The sequence below is a fragment of the Micropterus dolomieu genome, linkage group LG17 (assembly GCF_021292245.1).
Source record: "Micropterus dolomieu isolate WLL.071019.BEF.003 ecotype Adirondacks linkage group LG17, ASM2129224v1, whole genome shotgun sequence".
Lineage (NCBI taxonomy): Eukaryota > Metazoa > Chordata > Actinopteri > Centrarchiformes > Centrarchidae > Micropterus > Micropterus dolomieu.
In genome coordinates, this window is record NC_060166.1 from 21,575,331 (window position 1) to 21,596,331 (window position 21,001).

At 41.7% G+C, this 21,001-nt stretch overlaps 1 protein-coding gene across 6 annotated transcripts in view; it reads left to right on the top strand.

The window, feature by feature from the left end:
• The first annotated feature begins 65 nt into the window (after nucleotides 1-65).
• LOC123985671 (lissencephaly-1 homolog) overlaps nucleotides 66-21,001 on the top strand; it is a 44,368-nt gene continuing 23,432 nt past the window's right edge. For 2 of the 6 annotated variants that reach the window (XM_046073422.1, XM_046073427.1), the window contains exons 1-2: nucleotides 66-280; nucleotides 8,304-8,623. In XM_046073422.1, coding sequence (XP_045929378.1) covers nucleotides 8,592-8,623 — 32 coding nt within the window. In that variant the 5' untranslated portion in view covers nucleotides 66-280; nucleotides 8,304-8,591. Of the gene's footprint in view, nucleotides 281-950; nucleotides 1,103-1,650; nucleotides 1,674-3,868; nucleotides 3,970-8,303; nucleotides 8,624-21,001 lie in introns of those variants that run through there. The other 4 variants (XM_046073423.1, XM_046073426.1, XM_046073424.1 and 1 more) reach the window with 4 other exon arrangements.

A 21,001-nucleotide genomic window follows, 5' to 3' on the forward strand; every position in this document is an offset into this window, starting at 1 on the left:
TAAATGAGTATAAAACAGCCAGTAGGGTTTTCTTTTTTCTTTACAGCGATCAAGGGCGTGCGCGCTCCCGTCACACTGTGAACGCGACCTTCGTGCGCGCCCCCGGCAGAAGGCGAATGCAGTAGGCAACGAAAAAACAAGCAGGCAGCGCTGGAGAGACAAGAACGGCACAGTTTGCCTTCACATCACAAGATCATATTTTGGAGAGGAAATTTCACGCCCTGTCGGGTCGTGTTAGCGCTGGAGACGGCTGAGGATATTCACGGGCAGAAACAATAGGGTGAGTTCAAATACTTGAAACTGTGAAGCCGGTCGAAGGAATCTGGCGTTAAGTGGGGAAAATGACGATGTGGCTGTAATTTTTGCACCTCCTTTTTATGTCTCAAAATGGCGGATAGGCCGCTTGGACTGAAGCAGCAGGTACCTTGTCAGCTGAGTTCATCCTTGTGTCCAGATAAACCACCTTATACACTTGCATTAATTTAAGTCGGCAAACGTTAGCTAACAGTCTAAGTTAACTTTGGCGAATCGAGCTTGAAAGCACATTATGAGCATGTAGTTTCCGCTAGAGTGAGTCTACGGGCTAACTTTCTGACTGCATCCCCGGGAAGCTAACTTGGCTAACGTTAACTTTAGCTAACATTGGCTAACGATAACCGGGCATAGATAGCGTTAGGCTACCGGCCGGCACCGTCGACATGTCGACCAAAATGTCTAGCGACCATAGTCGGGAAAACATGTCAGTGTTGGAGGTAGGGCAAGGCTAACACAGATTACAGCTTCATTTGGGGTCTGTCACAAGTTAGTAAGTTAAGTAATAACCAGTAATTAGCATAGTGTGAAGCAGCGTTAGTGCAGACACTGTTGTAAAAAAAAAAGAAAGAGAAAAGTCGATAACACAGTCAAGTGTGCGTTAGTTCACACGACGTTACCGTTGTCATCTACCGTCGTTAGCTCTGTTGCTGTTTTAAAAATTTTATTGTTAGCAACGTGTGCAGATATTGTTAATCGTCGCAATCGCTGCAGCTTCACGTCCCTGCTGTATCCAGTGTAACTAAGCATTTGGAAATGGCGTATGGGGATGTTCGTCTTCTGGTTTGCGGTGTGTATTTATTGTGCATTGCAAATGAACACCAGATCAACACTGTTGCAGTTTTCTAACATGGCATGCTCTTGAGTGTATGCGCTCTACTGTTTGTCGCTGTCACCCTAGTTGATGTTCAGCTGAAGCTCTCCTCGTCTGCTTCGTGCGGTTTGTTGGCTCAGTGTTAGAAAATCAGGGTGGAGCACATCGAAGGCGATGAGTTTGTAATGGACTCAAGTGTATGCCTTGTTTTCGTTTTTGCACGTTTTCTCTCTCCTTATGTGGATGTATGATTGAGTGATTCGGGTAGGGGATTTGCGGACCCGAGGGCTTACCCTGGAATCAATACAGATCGGTATAGTGACTGTGTGCATTGAATCCAACAGGCGAATCTCCGTCGTTATTTTCAACCACCTTTTGTCGTGACATGGGATATAAAGCATTGGTTAAAGCCAGGATCCTTGGCTGATTTACTATCCCCTGCCACGCCTCTAAGGACTGCCTTGCAGCTGATCTCCTGGAATATGTTTATTTTTGAAAATGGTGTTTAGCTTCAGAAATTCACATTTACTTCGTGCCCTCCTCTCAGGTAAGAGTATTTGTGTGGTTTAGTCTCTGACTGATGACATTTTGAAGAGGAATGTGATTACTATTACTCAGCTTGTAGTTATTTTTACAGCTATTATCATAGCAGGTGTCGCAGGGGCTTTTGTTAATTGAGCAATATGTATGTGCACAATAATATGTGCTAACATAGACATAACAACCACACAAATCGCTGATGGAATATCTTTCCACATGTGCTGGGTCAAATTGGAGTGATTTTTAGGTTTCCTCTCAGTTTAGGATGGTTTTTATGCATTAAAACCCAATTATCCTATTTTCTTAGCACTGATATATTACTTAACTTGGATGTTATTGTAAAAGACAGAAATGCTTTATTTCTCTAACAGTAACTGCGGGAGCCAGTTAGTAGATGTGGTCAGCTGGTTTTAGTTGAAAGCTTTCTTAGTCAGTCCCGGGTTTTCAGAAGTTGATTTGAATAAGTGCACCCCAGCAGCCAGGCTCTATTCACTGCCGTCAGTAGTGGAAACACAGCAACACCAATTGTGCAAGCTTCTGCCACAGTGCTGCTCTGCTGGTACTTGTTGCCAGTTCAACAACAGGAGAACAAAGCGAAGGACAGTCCCATACCTTGTAGAGCGTTGCTCTCTAATGTCATTAGGGTCTTTCTGTAAATGCAAAATGTACAGTTTTGCAGAGGGAGCCGCAGGCTATTTGTCTTTGTGATTGTGGGAGGTTGAAGGACAGATAGAAACCCATATTATTATCCCCCTTCCTTGAGTTGACAGTATCACTGAGGTTCACCTTGCAGACAGGCTGCCCAACCAGCTAGCTGAGTGTTCATACTGACCTGGTGCCAGCAGCAACTGCTTGGCAACCTACAAATGACCGCTTTCACACTCTGTTTGGACAGCTACTTTTTGTCAATTGTATGGAAACATCTGACAATGTTGGCATTAAACTGACTCTCCAATCAAAAAGCTCTAGAGGCTGTTGAATATAATTTTAGCAACCAGTTATGGTAGTTGGAAAGTTGATTTAAACACACTTCATACTTGCCAGTTTGGCAACAGCAACTGACACATTCAGCGAACAGCTCCAGTCTAAATTTAGAGCTATAATGATTTGAACTGGTAACCTGTTGGCGTGATGTGAATATGCTGAAGAGAAAAAAATATGACAGAGTTGAACAAGCAACATTTAATTGAAACCTGTATGAGTTAAGGAGGCTAACTAGTGTGTTCCCACCATTGTTTGTGGATGTTTGCCTCACCATGTGATTGATATGTTTTGCCTGCAAAGTCTTGTGGTCCTGTGTGGGTGGCTGGGTGGGCTTCCTCAGTCGTCTCTGAGCTTCCATCAGATAACACAACTGTTAGGATGATGGCCTGAACATTTGATTGGCAACACACCCTTGTCAGAATGAAAGATGCATTGTTTTCCATCTGATGACAGTAGTGTTGGAGGAACTGCCAAGGCTGGTGAAAGTGTTGGTGTCATGTCAGTATGAATTCTTCCATCTGCTGCTGTGTTCAGACCTTCCTTTTATTAGACACTGAGAAAGATGTCACTAGCTGTATAATTTAATACGGTTCACTGATTGTTACCAGCTCACGTAACTGATGTGGCCGCCTTGTGGGTCGTAACGGCTGCAGATTGAAAACTGAGCCAGATGTTCGCTCGGTTTCATCATCCGTTAATGATAAAGCTCTTTAGACGATTTCTGTTTTACTAAGAACAACCGTTCACAGAAACTAGTGCTGAACAATTAATTGTTTTCAAATCGAAATTGTGATTTGAAAGAACGTGATTAGCTAATCGTGAAGATGGAGATTAAAATGTAGGTTAATTATACAGCGCATCGGTTTAGGGTTAACCCGATGCGCTGTATAATTCGGGGGAGGGGTTAGGGTTTTTCGGTTCAGCTTACCAGCTTAGCAACATGGACTGAAAGAGTTTCAGAGTGGTGAGTTATTAATCTGTAACAAAAGTATCTTTCATCCATAAAGTTTTAACTGAGCTCTGTCTCTACATCACAGTAACAACTTTATGTCCATTGACTGTTTGGAGGGTAGCTAGTGTTTGGAAGGAAGAGGAGAGGTGTGCTGCAGCTCAGTGTTTTTCCACCGGTGTTTTTGAGGGCGTATCGGACTAGCCGCTTGGCGAGTGTTATGACGCTTGTTTTGCTTTACAGGGATGAAAGGTAAGCGGCTGGACTACAAACGAGCTGTTTTCAAGCAGTGAGCAGTGTTTTCTGTGAGAGATGGGAACTCCCTTTGGGCTGGATTTCGGGCTTTGCAAACCTTACATGCTCAAAAAAGGTACAAACAGGAAAAGAGGGGAAAAAGCATAATACCACTTCTTTAAACGATGAATCTGTGAATCGATGAAATAATCTGTAGAAGCTTTGAGTACTAAAATCATCCTTCACTGCAGCCCTACAATCACTCCTGTCCAGATTCATTAAATTATCTGTTTTTTTTTGTAAGAATCTGGACAATTGGTGATGAACAGGCCTCCACACAGGCTGACAGAGCTGCATCGCATTACCTACTTAATTGCTTGGTATAATAAATTAGCCATGTATACCCAGCTGATTCAGCACAGGGTTGCACTGGTAGCATGTAAATTACTATGTGTGTAGCTGCTGATAGAGAAATACTGCACCAGAAAATTATCTTTAATATACATTTTAATAGTGGTGTTGCCACTGCTGAAACCAAAGTTAAGTTACTGTCGAAGCAAAATCTCAATGCACATTTTAATACAACTAATTATCTTCTCTCGTCTCCTTGTTTTAACTTAAATAGCTAAATGTGTCGTCCAAGCAGTGTTCACATGACATGACTGCTTTGTTTTTGTTTCAGTTAGGCAGTTTGTGACATGTTAACAAAGCCAAATTATAAAACCACCAAAGAAATGGAAAACTGCAGTTTTTATGAAACAGTTGTTCTTTGAGTTTGACTACTAAAAGTAGTCACTACTAAAAGTCCGGAGAAGTGCTGAAACTTCCATGTGATAGTTTTACATCCTCTTCAATGATGACAGTGTTTTTATTTTTAAACTACCTCACAATTGTTATCAGAAATAAAGGAACCGCAGATGGCAAAATCTGAAGCAACTCCAGTGCACACCAATAGCTATTTCCTTGCACTAATTCAGAATGATGTCAGCCACTGCAAGGACACTTCTGAATTGACCTCGAGTGTTTGTGTGCTTTGTCAACTTGCAGAGAACACCTTGATGTCCACATATTATAAACCGTGTCCTGAAATACATTTGCCCTTTGCTGTCACTTTCATGCATATGTTATTTGTAAAGGGCAGTCAAGGATGACAATCTTAACATTCCCAGAACACAAAGGTTAAGTCATCAACAGGAAATGAAGGCGCTCCAGATTCCAGCAGTTTGAGATGTTTGCTTTTGAAAGACGATGGTGACACAATGACGCTAGCAGAAAACAGAGGTGACCGCGAGGTGATAACTGTCAGCATTGAAGTGATGGTATGTTTTCACACCAGCAGTTAGACTCAACTTAGACTCTGGAGTTTTTATTTTCCTCATCTTGCTCTACATACCACACAGGGGCGTGTTCCTTTTGTTCAGACATTTGAAGTGTTGATTATCAAAAAATGTCATACACATACCACATATGTCATACTTGGCAGCTGGAGTAATGCAAGGTTGTGATATTGCAATGTTGTCTGATTTGGTACCTTTTGACCAGATGCCTTATTTGTTTGCATATTTGCAGTCCTCAAAAAAAATAGTCAGCTTCTATATTGTTTGATGTGTACTGACGGTAAATTAGTCTGGTCTCACACTGCTTCAGTAGCTAACAGCTTTTCTGTCACATCCTCTTTGAAAGATTTGCTGACACATTACTCTGTTTTCTAAAATGCCTTTCTTTTTGTAGTTACTTGGTTAGATTTCGGTGTTTGGGTTGGACTGAAATCTTGTAGTTTAATGATCCACGTCTTTAAAATACGCAGGTCCAACCCATGTGCTTGACTTTAAACAGAATGTGTGCCCAGACAGTGACACAGTGGGTGTGGTTCATTACAGTTTTGACTTGGCGCTTGGCTGTTGCATTCTCAAACAAAATATTAAGAACAGATAACCTGCTAGGACTCATCAGGAAATTAAACAATGTCTCTCAAAGTGCCATTACTGAAAGGGGCCCTTTTTATTGTACAGTTCCTACTGCTACACAAAAACAAGAGATTCAAAACAACTATTAACCATCAGTGGGCAGATTTATAGATACTCCGCTGCTGTGGCCCATTCAAGCAAGACACGACCAGATTTTGTGCTGAGCCAATTATCCTGATTGTGCAAACATTTTGCTCAATACTGAAGCCACAAATGACATTTGCATAGAGGAGAGTCTAACACATTAATGGATACATGCAGCGATGACAGCTGCCAGCAGCACAGAGGGAAGTATCAATATATAGTAGATGATCTCATTTCACACACAGCAGTTATACAAATTGAGGTAGAAGGTGCATGCCTTTTCTTTTAATTGACATTTTATATGTGCAGTTATAGTAAGAGCCATTTTTAGCTTCAGTGCCATTGTTTTTTTTTGTGGTGTTGTGACCCTGAGCCACGGCAGAGTCGTTGGTCAACAGCCAGAAACGCCCTGCTTGGCGTAATACACCCACAGTCGGAGGAAAGCAGACATTTGGACTGCGGTCAGGTGGTGACATCGGGATCCAGAGGTTAGCGGTTGGCTAAGATAGGTGGCTTTCTGTTGAACAGTTTGTCTACAATGTCAAAGTGTCTAGTATGCAAATAAGTAAATAAATTCGGAAGTGTGGTATCTGTGTGCCAGGTAGGTCAATCTTGCATCCGCAGGCTTCATGTGTTGAATACATCATGTAGTGGGTCCCTAAGCTGCTTTACTTTTTTCTGCAAACAAAAGCAAGAGTGAAAAGAAGGAATCTTCCGTTTATGGTAATGTCACTCCTGCACCATCAGCTAAAATGAGGAATGTGTGAATTTTCCATTGCAGTTTCCTGGAGTGTTTCCAGGCCTCATTCTTTTCCTCCAGTGCTCCGTACCCATGCAGCAAATCTCATGCCTAACACACATCTCCTGTGCATGTGTCTGGATGTCTGTGCCTTTTTAGTTTTGTCGCTTTGTTGCAGGTCTCTAGAAGGAGGTAAATTGACTTTGGCTGTACCTTGAGTTTAGTTGTCTGGCAGAGATTTACTCAGGCTGGTCCCAGTAGACTAAGAGGCTTATTGTAGCTCACAGTTAGTATTCTAGTGGCTACCTGCTTTAGAGAAGTGCTCTTTATGAGTTTGGTGCAGAGTAAAAATAGACTTTATCACAGTATTGTTAGCTGCATTTAAGGTGCTTTATTTGGTTCAGTTAAAATGAATCCTGATGCGTTTGCCCCATTAGTACATTTGGGCAGGTGTGAGACATGTCAGTCGAACTCCGGTGTGGACCAACCAACCGCACAAGACCCTTTTTAGAGGAAATGGTCTCGGTATGGTCACGAATAAACTCTATAGTGGTTCGTTTTGTAGTTGGAACATGATCCAATCTTGATCTAACCCATCTACCATTAACTTGTCATGCTTACAATGCTCAATAACATTAGTTCTCTTGTTCTGCTCAGTCGTCTTACAGCAGCACATCTTTGCAAAGTTTAAAGCAGCATAGTATTTTCAAGATGTTTCCTCGAAGTGCATTTGGTATTTTTTTGGTATATTACCCAGATAATACAAGGTTATGAGTAAATGCTGCATGTTAAATTACATAATGTTTCTCTTCACAGAAATATGCACTGGTCCAGAAACCAGGACTTCTTGCTGACACCTCTGACCAATAATAAGAGTGAATGTTCTCACATGGTTTGTAGTGATGTATTTTGGTTCGCTTGAATTTTTGTGTAAAAAGACCAAATCAAGGGGGAAAGCTCCAAGTTTACAAACTCAGCAGCTAATTTGGACCAGGCGATAGGTGTAAAAATACGCCCTTATTGTTCCTCACATCAGCACTCCACTTGTCAATAAATTCATTTTCACACTAAGCCTAATAAATGTCTTGCTGACACAAACGTTCATAGTGATTATATTGTGCTGTCAGTCAGGCCAGGCAGCTCTTGAGCAGGCATCGTAATGAGACGATAGGGTCAGGGGAATTTGACATGAGCACAGCCGTTACTCGAGCCCGCTCGGCTGTGTCCTGTTTTTCTTTTCAATTGGCAACCTGGGAGGAGAAGTACGTTGCTCCAAGAATGTGGGTCAACTCTTGTATGTTCACGGAGAAAGGAATTTGCAGCAAGACCTCTCAGACCAGACTGGTGACATGACAGATTATGAATGCACCAAGGAGCTGAAAAGCAAATGGAAAAAGTGTTTTATGGTTAAGGTGTTTTTTATGAAATGTCTGATACATGGGTTTATGCTGTCAAAGCTTTGCTTTAGAAAATAAAGTAAATAGTGTAAATATTTTGTGCTGCTGTTGTTTTTTTTTTTTCCCCCATTGTTGACAGATTCTTCAGCCATTTTGTCTGCGTATAAACTGGAGCAGACATTGATGCAGTACTCCTTTGGCCTATAAACATTTTCATTTTCACCCTCTCTTCATGTTATCTGTCATGCATACCTAATGCTGACCCCCCCCCCCTTCTCTCCAGATGCAGTGTAGACTTGGCTGGTGACTGGTCTGCAGGCTCTCCACTTCTCTTGTCCCTGGAGTCAGCCAGTTGGGGGGCAGATTCCTGCGATCCCCTTCACTCAGTCCTGAGTCTTTTTTGTCTGGACAAAACCAACCGCCCGCCACTGGAGTACACAGCTTGTCCTCGCCCGTGTTGCTTGGATCAGCACAGCTCATCTCCTGACTGAGGAGAGCGCAGCAGCTGCACAAGATTCGCCTTCTACCTTCAACTGATCCCTCCCGACCCCGCCCACACTGCCCCGTCATCATGGTGCTGTCACAACGGCAACGAGATGAACTGTAAGTCGCAACCCGCCTGTCATGTGGGAGAGAGATGAATATGTGGGATTAAAATGCATGGCTTTTTATACTGCGGTTGTTGCACATCTGTTGCTGTTGCATTGTGTGACGAGATGTTTTCATTCCACTTTCATACACTCACACAGCTGCCCAATACAACCACATTCATCTGATGTTGCTGTGCAAGGAATGAATGGGAAGGCCTTTTCTTCAAGGGCTGCAGCTAAGAATTCTTTTCAAATCTGTTTTTCTTGATCCGTGTTCTGTCTTCCATGTTGTTCTGACTCTCGTCTAATCAGATGTGAGGGTCAAGTGAGCTAATCTGCGCTGATCTGAATCAGATGCTTCTTGAAGCTGCCCAGTGACACGAGTGCCGCTTACAGTATCAAAGAACTTAATGAATGGCTTAATATGGGCCGGTTCCAGTGAGCTCTATTTATATACCTGTCCAAGCAAAAAGAGACTGCCAAACAACTGAAATAACAAAATCTTTTAATTGTCTTTTTTTAATGACTATATACTATTAAGGATGTGTATTAATTGATAGACTCAGTCAGAGACATTTTATAGAGGAGACGCGCCACTCAATCACGTCGTCTGTACAACTCTATGGGAAAGCCCATAACGGCAAAGATGGCGGTTATCCCGGCCATCCCTCTAGAAAGCCAGTCGTCTGCTTTTAACAGCCAAAGCGGGAAACATATTTCAGCCAATCAGCCACTGACTTAAGGGTCTGTTTTACTTTGATTGTGCATGCGTGGTGGTAGTAGTAGAAGTATAACCGGTTGGAAAAATGCTTTTTAAACCCTATTTTGGGGGCAGTTGACAAACATTTTCAGCGATTTTATTAGATTTTACTGCTGATTCTATTCATGTAGTTTTTATGTCCCGGTGACCAGTGAAAGTACAGTTTTACTTGCCTGTTCATAGTTTTCAGTCACATGACATGCGTTTTCACTCACATGACCTGGAAGGCAAAACAACATACCAACATAGTGGCTCACAGTGCGACTCCCCCGTAGAGACGCTGCAAAAGCAGTTAAATTTTATTTGGATCACCTCTCAACTAAAGGAAAAAGAAAGATATGGACACAAACTGCAAGTGTTGGGCACTTATGATCCATTTACAGCACCTGCTGCCGTATTTCTGCCGTTAAAAACCGCCAGGTCCGTGCTGCCACTCGACTGTGGTAATGCTTGCGTTTACCTTGTGGGGAATCCCTCACCTAACACAGCCCAGGCTTGTCTCTTCCTCAATTATTGCGTCTGAAAGCACAACAACCATCCAGCATTTTGGCAACGCAAAAAGTATCAAACTTAAAGTAACAGTGTATCACTTGTTTCCTGTTTGCGGGTAGAAGAAAATAATGTCTTTTTTTTTTGCCCTCCAAGGGAGTGTTTTCTTAGAATGTGACGTCACGTGAAAACTGAATAAGGACTTTGACTCAGTTTAAATGTGGACTTTTTTCTCTCCTTGGTACCCCTCAGGAAGAATCAATGAGTGACTGAAGGTTCCTGAGCTCCCCTGGGGTCTTGCAGCACAAATGTATTGATGCTCCATCTACACGACCTACCCCTGAAAATGTGTAGTATTCACTGTTTGCTCAATGTGACCTTAGGGAAAGCTTAGAGTGCCGCCTTTGCCCCCAGATATATGCAAGGAATCCGGAGTGTTGTACCAAGCTTCATGCGCTTGCTCTGTACACGCTGTCTGTACTTGGAGTTATTCCTCAGGGAAGCAATGTGCCCAAGATGTCTGAAATCTGCCTACCAAAGTACAGAACTACAAAGTATATATTGAGCAAGTGGGAAAACTAAGACTGTGATAATGGGGGGAACTGTAATTTGGCCCTGCTGAGTCTGTGGGATTGGTAATTAACCCCTGAGGCGGAGGTTGGAATAAAAAGTTAAGGCAGCTTGATGTGAGATTCAAGGTCATGAGAAGGAGATGAGAGGATCTCACTCTGAGCTTTAGAATCCCCCTCCTCCTTAAGAAGTATGTTTAAAACGACATATTTATAAAAAAAAAAAAAAAAAACAACAACAAAAAAAACAAAGTTATGATGGAGATATTTGCCTCTAGCTTGAAATGAGACGACGGCCCTGTTGACTGTCACTTTTGCCTTCACATGACAAGGCTCTTAACATTCTTGACTATGTTTCTGTGTTTTTAGATTAACGCTGTGGGAGGGGCTTGTTGGTATGGAGAGATGTATTGGAATGCTAATCTTTCAAGCTTTTTGCTATTCAGAGGAAACTGGGACCCCCCCCCCCATATGGCTCTTTTCTCCTCTGTTGCACAAGTCTCTGGCCCCGTAGCTTACAGGAAGCTGGTGTGGGACCATCACACCACTTCAAGCATCTATTGCATTCTTCTCGTTGGAGATGTTGCTCGCTGAGTTGGTGCGTTCATTGAGTTTGACGGCTATAAAGTCCCCCTAAGATCAAAACTGGCCTGCTTGGAAACCCAGCAGCCTACTTTTTATCATCCAGTGTAGTAAAGGGGGTTATGGGAACAGTGACCGGTTGACTGTCTGCTATTCACGCAAAGTTTTTGTTGGGCCCCCTCCTTTCTTTGTCTTTGTCACAGCCTCATTTACTGTCAGGCAGCCAACAAGTAGATTTTGTTCCCATTTGATTCAGGCTTCCTCTTCCACATTTTAAGCTGTCAAATCTGCACTAACTCTACTGTGTGTGCCATCAGAGCCAATGTCTTTGACTTTTAAATTTGAAGAAAAAACAAGTGAAATCTGAAAACAAGAGAAGTCTTGTTTTTGTCTTCCTAGTCGACATTGACCTGCTCTTTGATTTTGGCCAGAAAGACGTTTTTATTACCTCGGTGTGGAACAACATATTCTAAAAGAGAAATAATCTTTGTCCCTTAAACTAGTGCTATTTTGTCAGCACCGCAGTCAGATGCTGTGATTGCGTAGCATCTTCAAAACAACTTTATTTTTATGAGCATAGCCAATGAAAGGCACATTTGTGTTTTCTTTCCAGGGTCAGGGGACTTGTCCCCTCTGGCGTGTAGTAAAAATGGATACAGAATACAAACTATCTGCTCCCCTGAAAGACCTGGAGGCACCAATGTGCAGATGGGCCTGTTGCTTTTGAACACACTCTTTGCTTTGCAAAGAAAATGCCCTCCACCTTCCCCATGACTTAAGCTACACGATGGTTCATGTGATTTTTGTCCTTTCCATCTGCCCCCTGGCTGTGAATTGTGGTGACATAACAGATTAAATACCAATATTTCTGCTATTCAGAAGACATAAAGTTGACTGAAACAAGCTATAATAAAAGACTGAAGTATAGAAAGCATTCAAAGCTGTGGTTTACACTCGCAATGGACATCTGTTTAAATGACCCTTGGCTAAGCCACGCCCCGAATACGCAAGCTGTCCAATCACAGCGCAGTATAGGACTCTCTCTCTAACTGAGATCCGACACTTTAATGTTAGAGCTCCATGGACTAATATGCAAAAGGAGTCGTTTTCTAGCTTTTTTTGTAACTTTTTCCAAGATATGGTCAAACACTGTTCCTGGGGCACTTGTAATAGTTACAGCCACTACCCAGAGAGGTTGAAAGGAGAAGTACGATTTATTCCCTTTCCAAACCTAAAAGAAATCCAGAAAAATATAGGCTGTCTATTGTTCTGAATGTAATGTTAGTTAGCTAACGCTACCTAACATACTACTGAATGTAATGTTATATAGGTCTACAGCTTTTGCTTTTGATGATTGTAATAGTGAAGAGACTTTCCCAGCTTTAGAAGAACAGTGTTGATCCTTAATATCATTGTCTTTTGTCTCAATTGTCAGGTAGGTAACCTTTACTCTGTTATACCAGTATTTTTTTTCACGTCAGTTTGACAGCCTGAATATAACCTTTAAATGCGCAATGGAAAACCTTGTCTGCGTCTTTCTGAGATGGATGTTTCCAAAAAATTAGACAATATTTCTCCAGGGAGTGCAGTAATAGCATGAGAAATTGCCAGTGCTATGCTAAAAGTCCGACAGTTTGTCGTTTGGTTTTGGACCTGTAACAGTACCTAAGGGGGGGGCGTGATACTGATGCCAATACTGTCTGCAAGACATTGAATTGACGTTCCCCAAAAATTTAAAACACACTGCTTTTGTTAAAAGAGCTTTAATCATGGCTACATGAAAAATTTGTCCTACATGCACAAGCATACACAAGTTTCAACACTGATTGATTTGATGTCTTTTTGATTGAATTGTCAGTTGCCCGATTTGTGGATTGAAGGCCAAAGCTTATATATATTTTTTATTAATAGCACTGATTGCATCGATTATTCCCAAGTTGGTTCCAGACATATAGTATTTCAGATGGCCTGATCTGTGGTAGCGCTTCAGTGTTTGGGTGTGACAGGTGCCTCCTAAGGGGGATTGCACGCAGACATTTGTTGTGTTGTAGCACACAGTCTGGCATGTTCTGTTCCCGAGCCTTTCTATTGGTGCTTAGCTTACTGATCATGGTACATCTGCAGGGGGTCTATCAGCAATACGGATCAGATTTTGCCTCAGGACTGACACACAGATGGATTGGCATGGTAGCAGTCTCTGTGTTCTGGACCCATCGTCCCATATCCATTCCCCGTATAAAACAGATTTGGTTTTAGAAAGAGGACTCGGGAGTCTACTAGATGTCGAAACTTGGAACCGCTGCAAGTTTGAGTTTCCACTGGTTGGCTGGTGTATCTGACTTTGTGTATTCATCCTCATTCATTGTCAGGATTGGTCTTTACATGTTTAATAATACTTGTGTAGACTTATTATAGTGCTGCAGCGATCAGTCCATTGATTAGTCTAAATGGATTGAAAACTTGAAGCAGATTTGATACCTTAACATTTTCTTTTACCAGTTTCTAAAATGTCTGGATATGATAACTTTTCTTTGTCCTATATGATACTGAAACTGAATATCTATATAATTTTCTGACATTTTATGCTTAATTGAAAAAAATACTGTTCTCCCCTGATGTTTCATCACGGTAAAAAAAATGTAAACGCCCCGTGACAGAAAGTAGTCATTTGCAGCACTGCCCACAATAGTAGTAATAGAACCAGAGCTATTAAAATGTTTGCTACTTAATTAGAAATGGATACCATAGAAACCAGCCTTATTAACCCGAGTGTGTGTGTGTGTGTGTGTGTGTGTGTTTTTCAAATCGAAATTGCGATTTGAAAGAACGCAATTAGCTAATTGTGAAGACGGCGATTAAATTGTAGGTTAATTATATGGCACATCTGACCCCTTTTTAAACAGTCATTCAGTTACAAATACATTCTGTTGTCATCCTTGTATGACAGATCTGCTCGCCAATCACAAGCACCATGTGCCTCTGTTTTGTCTGGCGTCTTCTCACACTGACGTGTTTCAGCAGCAGAGCGTTTTGCCTACACATTGTTAATGTGTTATTAATTTGTCATATTGTGCGCTTCAGCTACGGATAACGGCTCTCTATGCAGGCTAACGTTACATATCCATATGGAGTGTTTTGCTTGTCTGATTTTGCTGACATGTTCAGATTTTGCGTATTTGAGTTGTCCTTGATTTTTGTGCTTCCACTATGGTTAAGTAAGCTACGTAGTTAAATTTCTTTCTTTTGTCTGTTTAACTGCGTTTTTATTGATGTACGATCGAGAGTCTGCAAAGGGTGTTTTATTTTGAAAATCGACCAGATTATCTCTGCCGTTCTGTGTCTGACTTCCTGCCTGGTTCATCTGCTCTGTGCTGCTTGACATGGCTTCCGTCAAAAATACTGGCAGTGAATATTGAACTTTAGCAAAACTTTAAAAAAAATAAAAATCTAATTGCAATTTTTCTGCCAGATATTGCGATTTGCAATTTTTTTTATCCCCAAATCGTTCAGCCCTAATTTGAATTAAAATGACAGGTAATAATAGATTATGACAGAATGTTTACAGCCCCATCTGTCAAAATAACGGACAGCGTCTAACACAGCCTCTGGTGTTGACCTGAAACCATACTGCACATACGCACCTTCTCCATAGTGAAGAATAGTCACTGTTTTAAGTCTTCCTCTTTTTTGGAGCCTGGTTAGATTAAGTTTCCCCCTTTTTTTTTTTTAAGTTTTCTTCTGGCTTAAAGGTTGAGCCCCACTGCAGTGCTGGTTACTAATGTGAAAGAAGGCTGCTTTTCCCTTCATAACCTACCTGTTTAACATTGAAATTAACCTACATTATGATAATCACCCCTCTAAGAGGCTGTGAGATGACTGAAAGTTTGGAATCAAGTAAAGGGCAGAAACCTTTTTATAGATGAACCAAATTTATTTTTATTTTTTTCCTGTCTGAAATTATGTGGTGGATTAATTGTCTGGTTAATCTAGGTAGTGATTGCCTTCAGGCAACATGTTTCATGTCTCAGCCTGGGGTTCCTTCTCATAAATCAGCAACAGAAATAGTAGATTCGTTACAGTTTTCATGGAGATTCAACTGTAACTGCGCAATTATACAGTCCTGCCATCTGATTTTTGTGGAGTGTTTCTGCTAACAAGTTCTTGAAGAAATACTCAACTGTTAGAGGAATAAACTTCTTTTTTTTTAGCTCCCTACAGGCCTGCTTCTGCTTTGCTACTTCCACACAGTGAACCTTTCAGCCTAAGTAGTGGTTTGTACCTGTAAATTGCAGAGCTTTCGTACATACTAATTGTACAAAAGATTCCCTGAGGGAGAATTGAAAAAGTGAAATGGGAGTGTTGCACCTGTTCATACCACATGAACCTAACATGAAACACATCTGGAAAATATCACACCAGCTGAGTGTTTGAAGTTTAATAATCGCTATGAATTCACACACTTTGCACAGTTAGCTCAGTCTTAAGCTGGAAACAGCTGTTTAGGCTTTTTTTTTTTTTTTAGCGGTACTGCCATGCATGGCTGGGGGCCCTACTGCTTGAATACGTGTACTTGGCAGAGATGATAATTTCGTCACTATGACGCACTGGCCTGTTGAACTCTGCTGATTGTACAGTGGGTTTCATCTCATAAGAATCACTGGTACAATCTCTGTAGGCTTTATTAAGCACATTCAGGGCCATCAGACAATCTGGAACCTCATTATGAGGTGTTGGTAGAGTTGTCTTCAAACCGTATGTCTGAAGGTGTGGGCACTGGGAACAAAAACGTTCGACTGTGTGAAATAATCGGTAGGAAAGTGAATTTTCTAACTGCCAAGGGTCCTTTTCAAAGTGTAGACTTAAGCTTCTTCCTATTAAACATTCATCAGCAGTTTTGAAAGATTGAACAGGCCCATTTATCGTCTGGTCGAGACGCGCTCCGTTTTTGTAAGGTTTGTGCCTATAGGCAGATATATGGCACAGGGCGCAAAGGCCTGGCCAGGCAAGCTAAATTCTTCTTCCCCTCAGATTTATTAGAGCATTTTAGAGCCCGTCTGTAGCTGAAGGGAGTGCTGTATGCACTGTGAAGGCTAGTGCTGCTTTATTGTGCATTGACAAGGGCGCTAGTGTCTTTGCTGGATGATTCAAAAAAGCATTAATTACTGGCCATTTCAGTGTAAGAACATTTTATGAGCTTTGGGTCTAAAATCTTGAAATGACATTCGTGCGGCTGTTAATAGACTTTTCAAATGGGGGGGGGGGGTGCTGCCGACAACTGCATGCACGTTGTGGTTCCTCTCAGGTCTATTTCAAGTAGCCGGCATTTAAAAAAACATTAAAATGTTCTTTGTGTGATTTATCTACAGTGATAAATTATCCGAAAGTCCCGCGAGGTGTGGACAACTCGGCACAACACCAGTGAAGCCGGGGGTCCGTCTCTTCGGCAAGTGTTCCTCTTCTGCCACTACATACACGCTACGCCTACACATGCGCACCGACGACCCAGGTTTAGGGTTACAATTTTGGATTTATTCACGCACTTTAAAAACATCGAGTGTTTTTTTTCTTTTTACATGTTTATTTACAGCATTGAATGTTGAAATGTATATTGTAATAGGCGGTATTTTAACTTATTGGGAGAAAACTGGTAGTTCAATGTAAAACCAGACGTTGAGCACCCTCATATCGCCAAAATGGCATGATCCTTGTTTCGCTGCGAAGCTTCGACTGCGAGACTGGCGGTCGAATCAGGCTCCACCCATCGAAGCATTGAATCTTCGCCAGTTAGGGTCAGCCCTAGTTACTTCAAAATAAGTAATAATCTGTTGGAGCTAGATCAAATGAATGATGTGTATTTGATATTATTTGATAATTTTTATACAAGTATTATTCTGTTTGAAAAAAATAAACTGTTTCACAGTAGTTTCAGTTTTGTGCAAAAGGAATTAAAGCCTATCCCATATGGACGCCTGTCCCAAATATAGGCAATTCAGCGATTTTAGGAAATAAAAGCCCGGGCTATTATTCAAAGTTTTACGGTATTGCTATTTGACATAACTTCTGACTACACCCAATACATAAAAAGAGGTCTGTCCTAAGGCATTTCTGACTCTGGGAAAGACTGTAAAATCCCCCTGCTGTATCTCTGAACACTCTTTAACCAAATCACACATTTAGGATAGTCTGTCATCTCATTTTGATATGTTTTTTTTTTACTGAGCCTCCCCTGTAACAGTTTGGAGCCCCATCGGGAGGCCCACCTCCCACTTTGAAAACCTCTGGACTAGAAAACTGGACTAGATGATTGACAAATAAAATATATACGTTTGAGATGTACAGAAGTGGCAAGCTCTCATGTTGTGCTTGTAAAGTATTCAGATTGTCACTACCTCCATTGATTTCGATGTAAACACAGCAGCAGTTGTGTCGCTGAGGTCGGTGGCAGTAGCAGCAGCAGCAAGGAAGGTAGCTGCCACTCTCGTGATCACACACAGGTGGTTTTGATGAAAAGTTGTTGATTCAACTTTTTCAAACTACAGCGAGGAAACCAATACAGGAACTGAGACGGGAACTTATTTTACTGATATCTAAGTTCACTGAATGGGAAAACCCCTTGGCCAGCAGAGTACAAACAGATTAATGAAGAGAAACCACGTCGGAGCAACATCAGCTTTAAAGTCTGATTTATAAAGTAGGGGACAATAAACAGCTTGTGTGATGAGATTATACTAGGTGGATAGTGTAGCACAGCATATGCTGTGCGCAGGCTAGTAGGATTGGAGGTAGCTGAGAGCACCACGTAGCCACTGCAACGGCTCACTGTCTAAAAGCACTTTGTGTTACTCTTGACTAACAATTGATATTTCCAAAAAAATCTGTTTATTGTACAACTTAGGTATGTCTGTAATATGGTATATTCTATTTTCAGTTTTATAAGAAATACTTAGTTTGATAGGTTGTTAGCATTAAAGATTGAGTGTGTAATATTTAGGACGATCGATTGAGAGAAATGCAATATAACAAAAAAGCAAGTTTGTCACTAAGTTGAATATGTACGAAATGGAACAAGATTCATAGTAAGGCTGGGTGATATGGCCAAAAAGTCATATCCCGGTACTGTTGGGCAGAATTTCAGTATAAAATATATCGGTATTTTCTGCTAAGCGGGCTGTGGAGGGGGGGTTAACGGGCATGTTTTTACTACTTTTAGTAACTTAGCTTGTTTCTTATTTCACTGTTTTAATTATACTTCATTCTCCATCTTAAGTATTACTCACTTGTTGAATTCGCCTCCTTCAGTTCTCTTCACACTTACAGACCTAACGTCTCTGCTGCAAACATGTCAGCGTTCCCCGCTTCTCCATTACCAGTACCAGCTCAACTCGCCTCGACTTGGCCGTCCTCCGTTTTCCGTTACAGATAGTACGAGACGTAATATTCAACGCGACATGCGCGCGCACACACAGCGGTCTCTTGATTTAAATTAAAACGTTACAGCATTACTCAGAATGCAAAGACAGGTAAGACGGAGTTGATACGAAAAAAATACCTGGTAGTAGGTACAAGTAGACGTACAACTTTTACACAATGGAAAACCAAAAGAAGGCAAGTAGAGTCGAGGTGAGTCGAGCTGGGACCATGCAGTGGAAAAGGGGCTTTACCGTCTCTCTCTCCCTGTATGTCCGCTTCGGTGACTTTCTTCATCAGTAGTAGGCTAGGCTGTATTTAAAAAAAAAAAAACAAAAAAAAACAGAACTTGTCTTCCGGACTTTTCCTCCCGTGATTCCGTTCACCGCAGCAGCTGAATTGTACGTTGAGGAGGCGTGTTGACGACGTAGCCTATCAAAACAAAACCACAAATGGAGGCCCACATATTTATTTAGCCCAAGAGTCGACTGAGTGGGTCGGCTACCGTAGCTTCTGCTGCGCGCTTGCAAAGGGAGGGGTGAGCGGTGACTGATGCATTCATGTAGTGTCGAAATAATCAGAATCTTTTTTTCCTCTTTAAATCTTTATTGCAAAAAGAGAAATAAAGTGTACATGGGACATAAAGAAGTATACAGAAATTTGATTTGTGCAAAATCACACATTGCATATTTTTTGCAAACATGTAATTTTTATATATGGTTAGTTTGCTGTCCGTGTAGAGTGATCTAGATTTCTGCGTGTTGTTTATAAGCTCTGATAATGCTAATCCAACACATCTGTGTGTCTCCATGTTGATCCCAAATTAAGAGCACATGAACACACACTGAAGCCGGAAGAATAACTTTGCAACTCGGGGAAATGGGACCATCCGAGGAGCACATGAATGCACCGTGAGCCGCTGGTTGCAATTCGCAACCCTCACCACTAGATGCCACTAAAACTAACACACGGAACCTTTTAAATTACTATTGCAGAGAAAGTGTTGCTCAGCTGTGCTTAAAAATCACACACATGGGTTAATGTTGGAGCATAATCCAATGACTATATTCAATTGACCCTTTGCTAACCCCCTCCCCCCTTAGTTACCGTTACTAAGTCCGACAAACTGTTGGCACTTCCACGGTCTTTTACTGCACTCCCCGGAGAAACATTGTCAAACTTGTTGGAAAAAGCGATCTCAGAAAGAAGCAGAAAGTTTTGCAGTTGCATTATACATTTGAAAGTTGTATTCAGGCTTTCAAACCAACTCAAACAGACGAGAAAAAAATGAAGTGGTAAGCTAAAGCCTACCACTCACACAGTAAAGTGAACCACCGCATCCCCCGACGATTGAGACAAAAGACAACGATATAATTGACAACACTGTTCAGCTGATGATACACGGGGCAACGTTTTGAGCAATCGTGCAGGGCAACCTTGCCATCAATGGTAATGAGTAAAGATTACTACTGTAATCTCCTTTCCCCACCACTCTGCCACCCGCCCCACCCCGCCCCGCCCTGCCGCTATCCATTCAAAACATTCGGACTTGCCACTAGTAAGATTGCCCAGCAACGTTGCTCAAAAAGTTGCCCCGTGTATCATCAGCTTTCCTGTAAAGCTGGGTAGGCCTCTATTCATTATTACATTCATTAAAAAGCAGAACAGTAGGGCTTTATTGTGTTACGTTCAGTAGGAAGTTAGCTAGCATTAGCTAACTAACATTACATTAAGAATAATCCACAGCCGACATTTTTCTGGATTTATTTCAGGTTTGGAAAGAGAATAAATCGTACTTCTCCTTTCAACCTCTCTGGGTAGCGACTGTAATTATTACAAGTGCCCCAGGAACAGCGTTTGACCATATCTTAGAAAAATATAGCCAAAAAAAGCCAGAAAACAACTGCTTTTGCATATTAGTCAATGGAGTGTGGCCATGAAAGTGTCGGACCTCAGTTAGAGGGAGTCCTATACTGCGCTGTGATTGGCCAGCTGTGTATTTGAGGCATGGCTTAGAGAAGGGTCAATTGAAAGGGAACGGCCCAGCCAACACTAGGTACACCTTTTCCTGTGTTTGGTGTATTATGCAGCACACTTCAAACAGCTTAACACAGTGAAATGGGTTAGTTACTAAAACTGGTCACAGTTTATCATTTACACAGAGTGAAGTCTAAGAAAAGTTGGAGGCTTTGTTAGTAAGAGTTGCTCATCTCTGAAGTGATGTGAAAGTGAATGATCATGGAGCAAGAATTGGGAGGAAGTGATGTCACTGGCAGACATGCTGGATGGCTGACTCACCTCTCTTCTCAGAAGGGTGAAGTCATGCATCTCTCCCTCATCTCATCCCTGTCTGTTTGTGTAACAGGCTGCCCCCACCCCACCCCCAATTAAGGGTTTATGGTACATGAGAGAGTAGCTCTGCACCAGAGGTCTGACCACAGCTCTGATAAAGCCACTGAATGACTTTTAAAAATGTGTTTCTGTTGTAGCCTGTAAGGACAGAGACGGCCTTTTGATCTCTTTAAAACAGACCGCAGTTACAATATGGGCATTCAGGCCGCCTTTTGTTCTTGCCCCCCCCCCC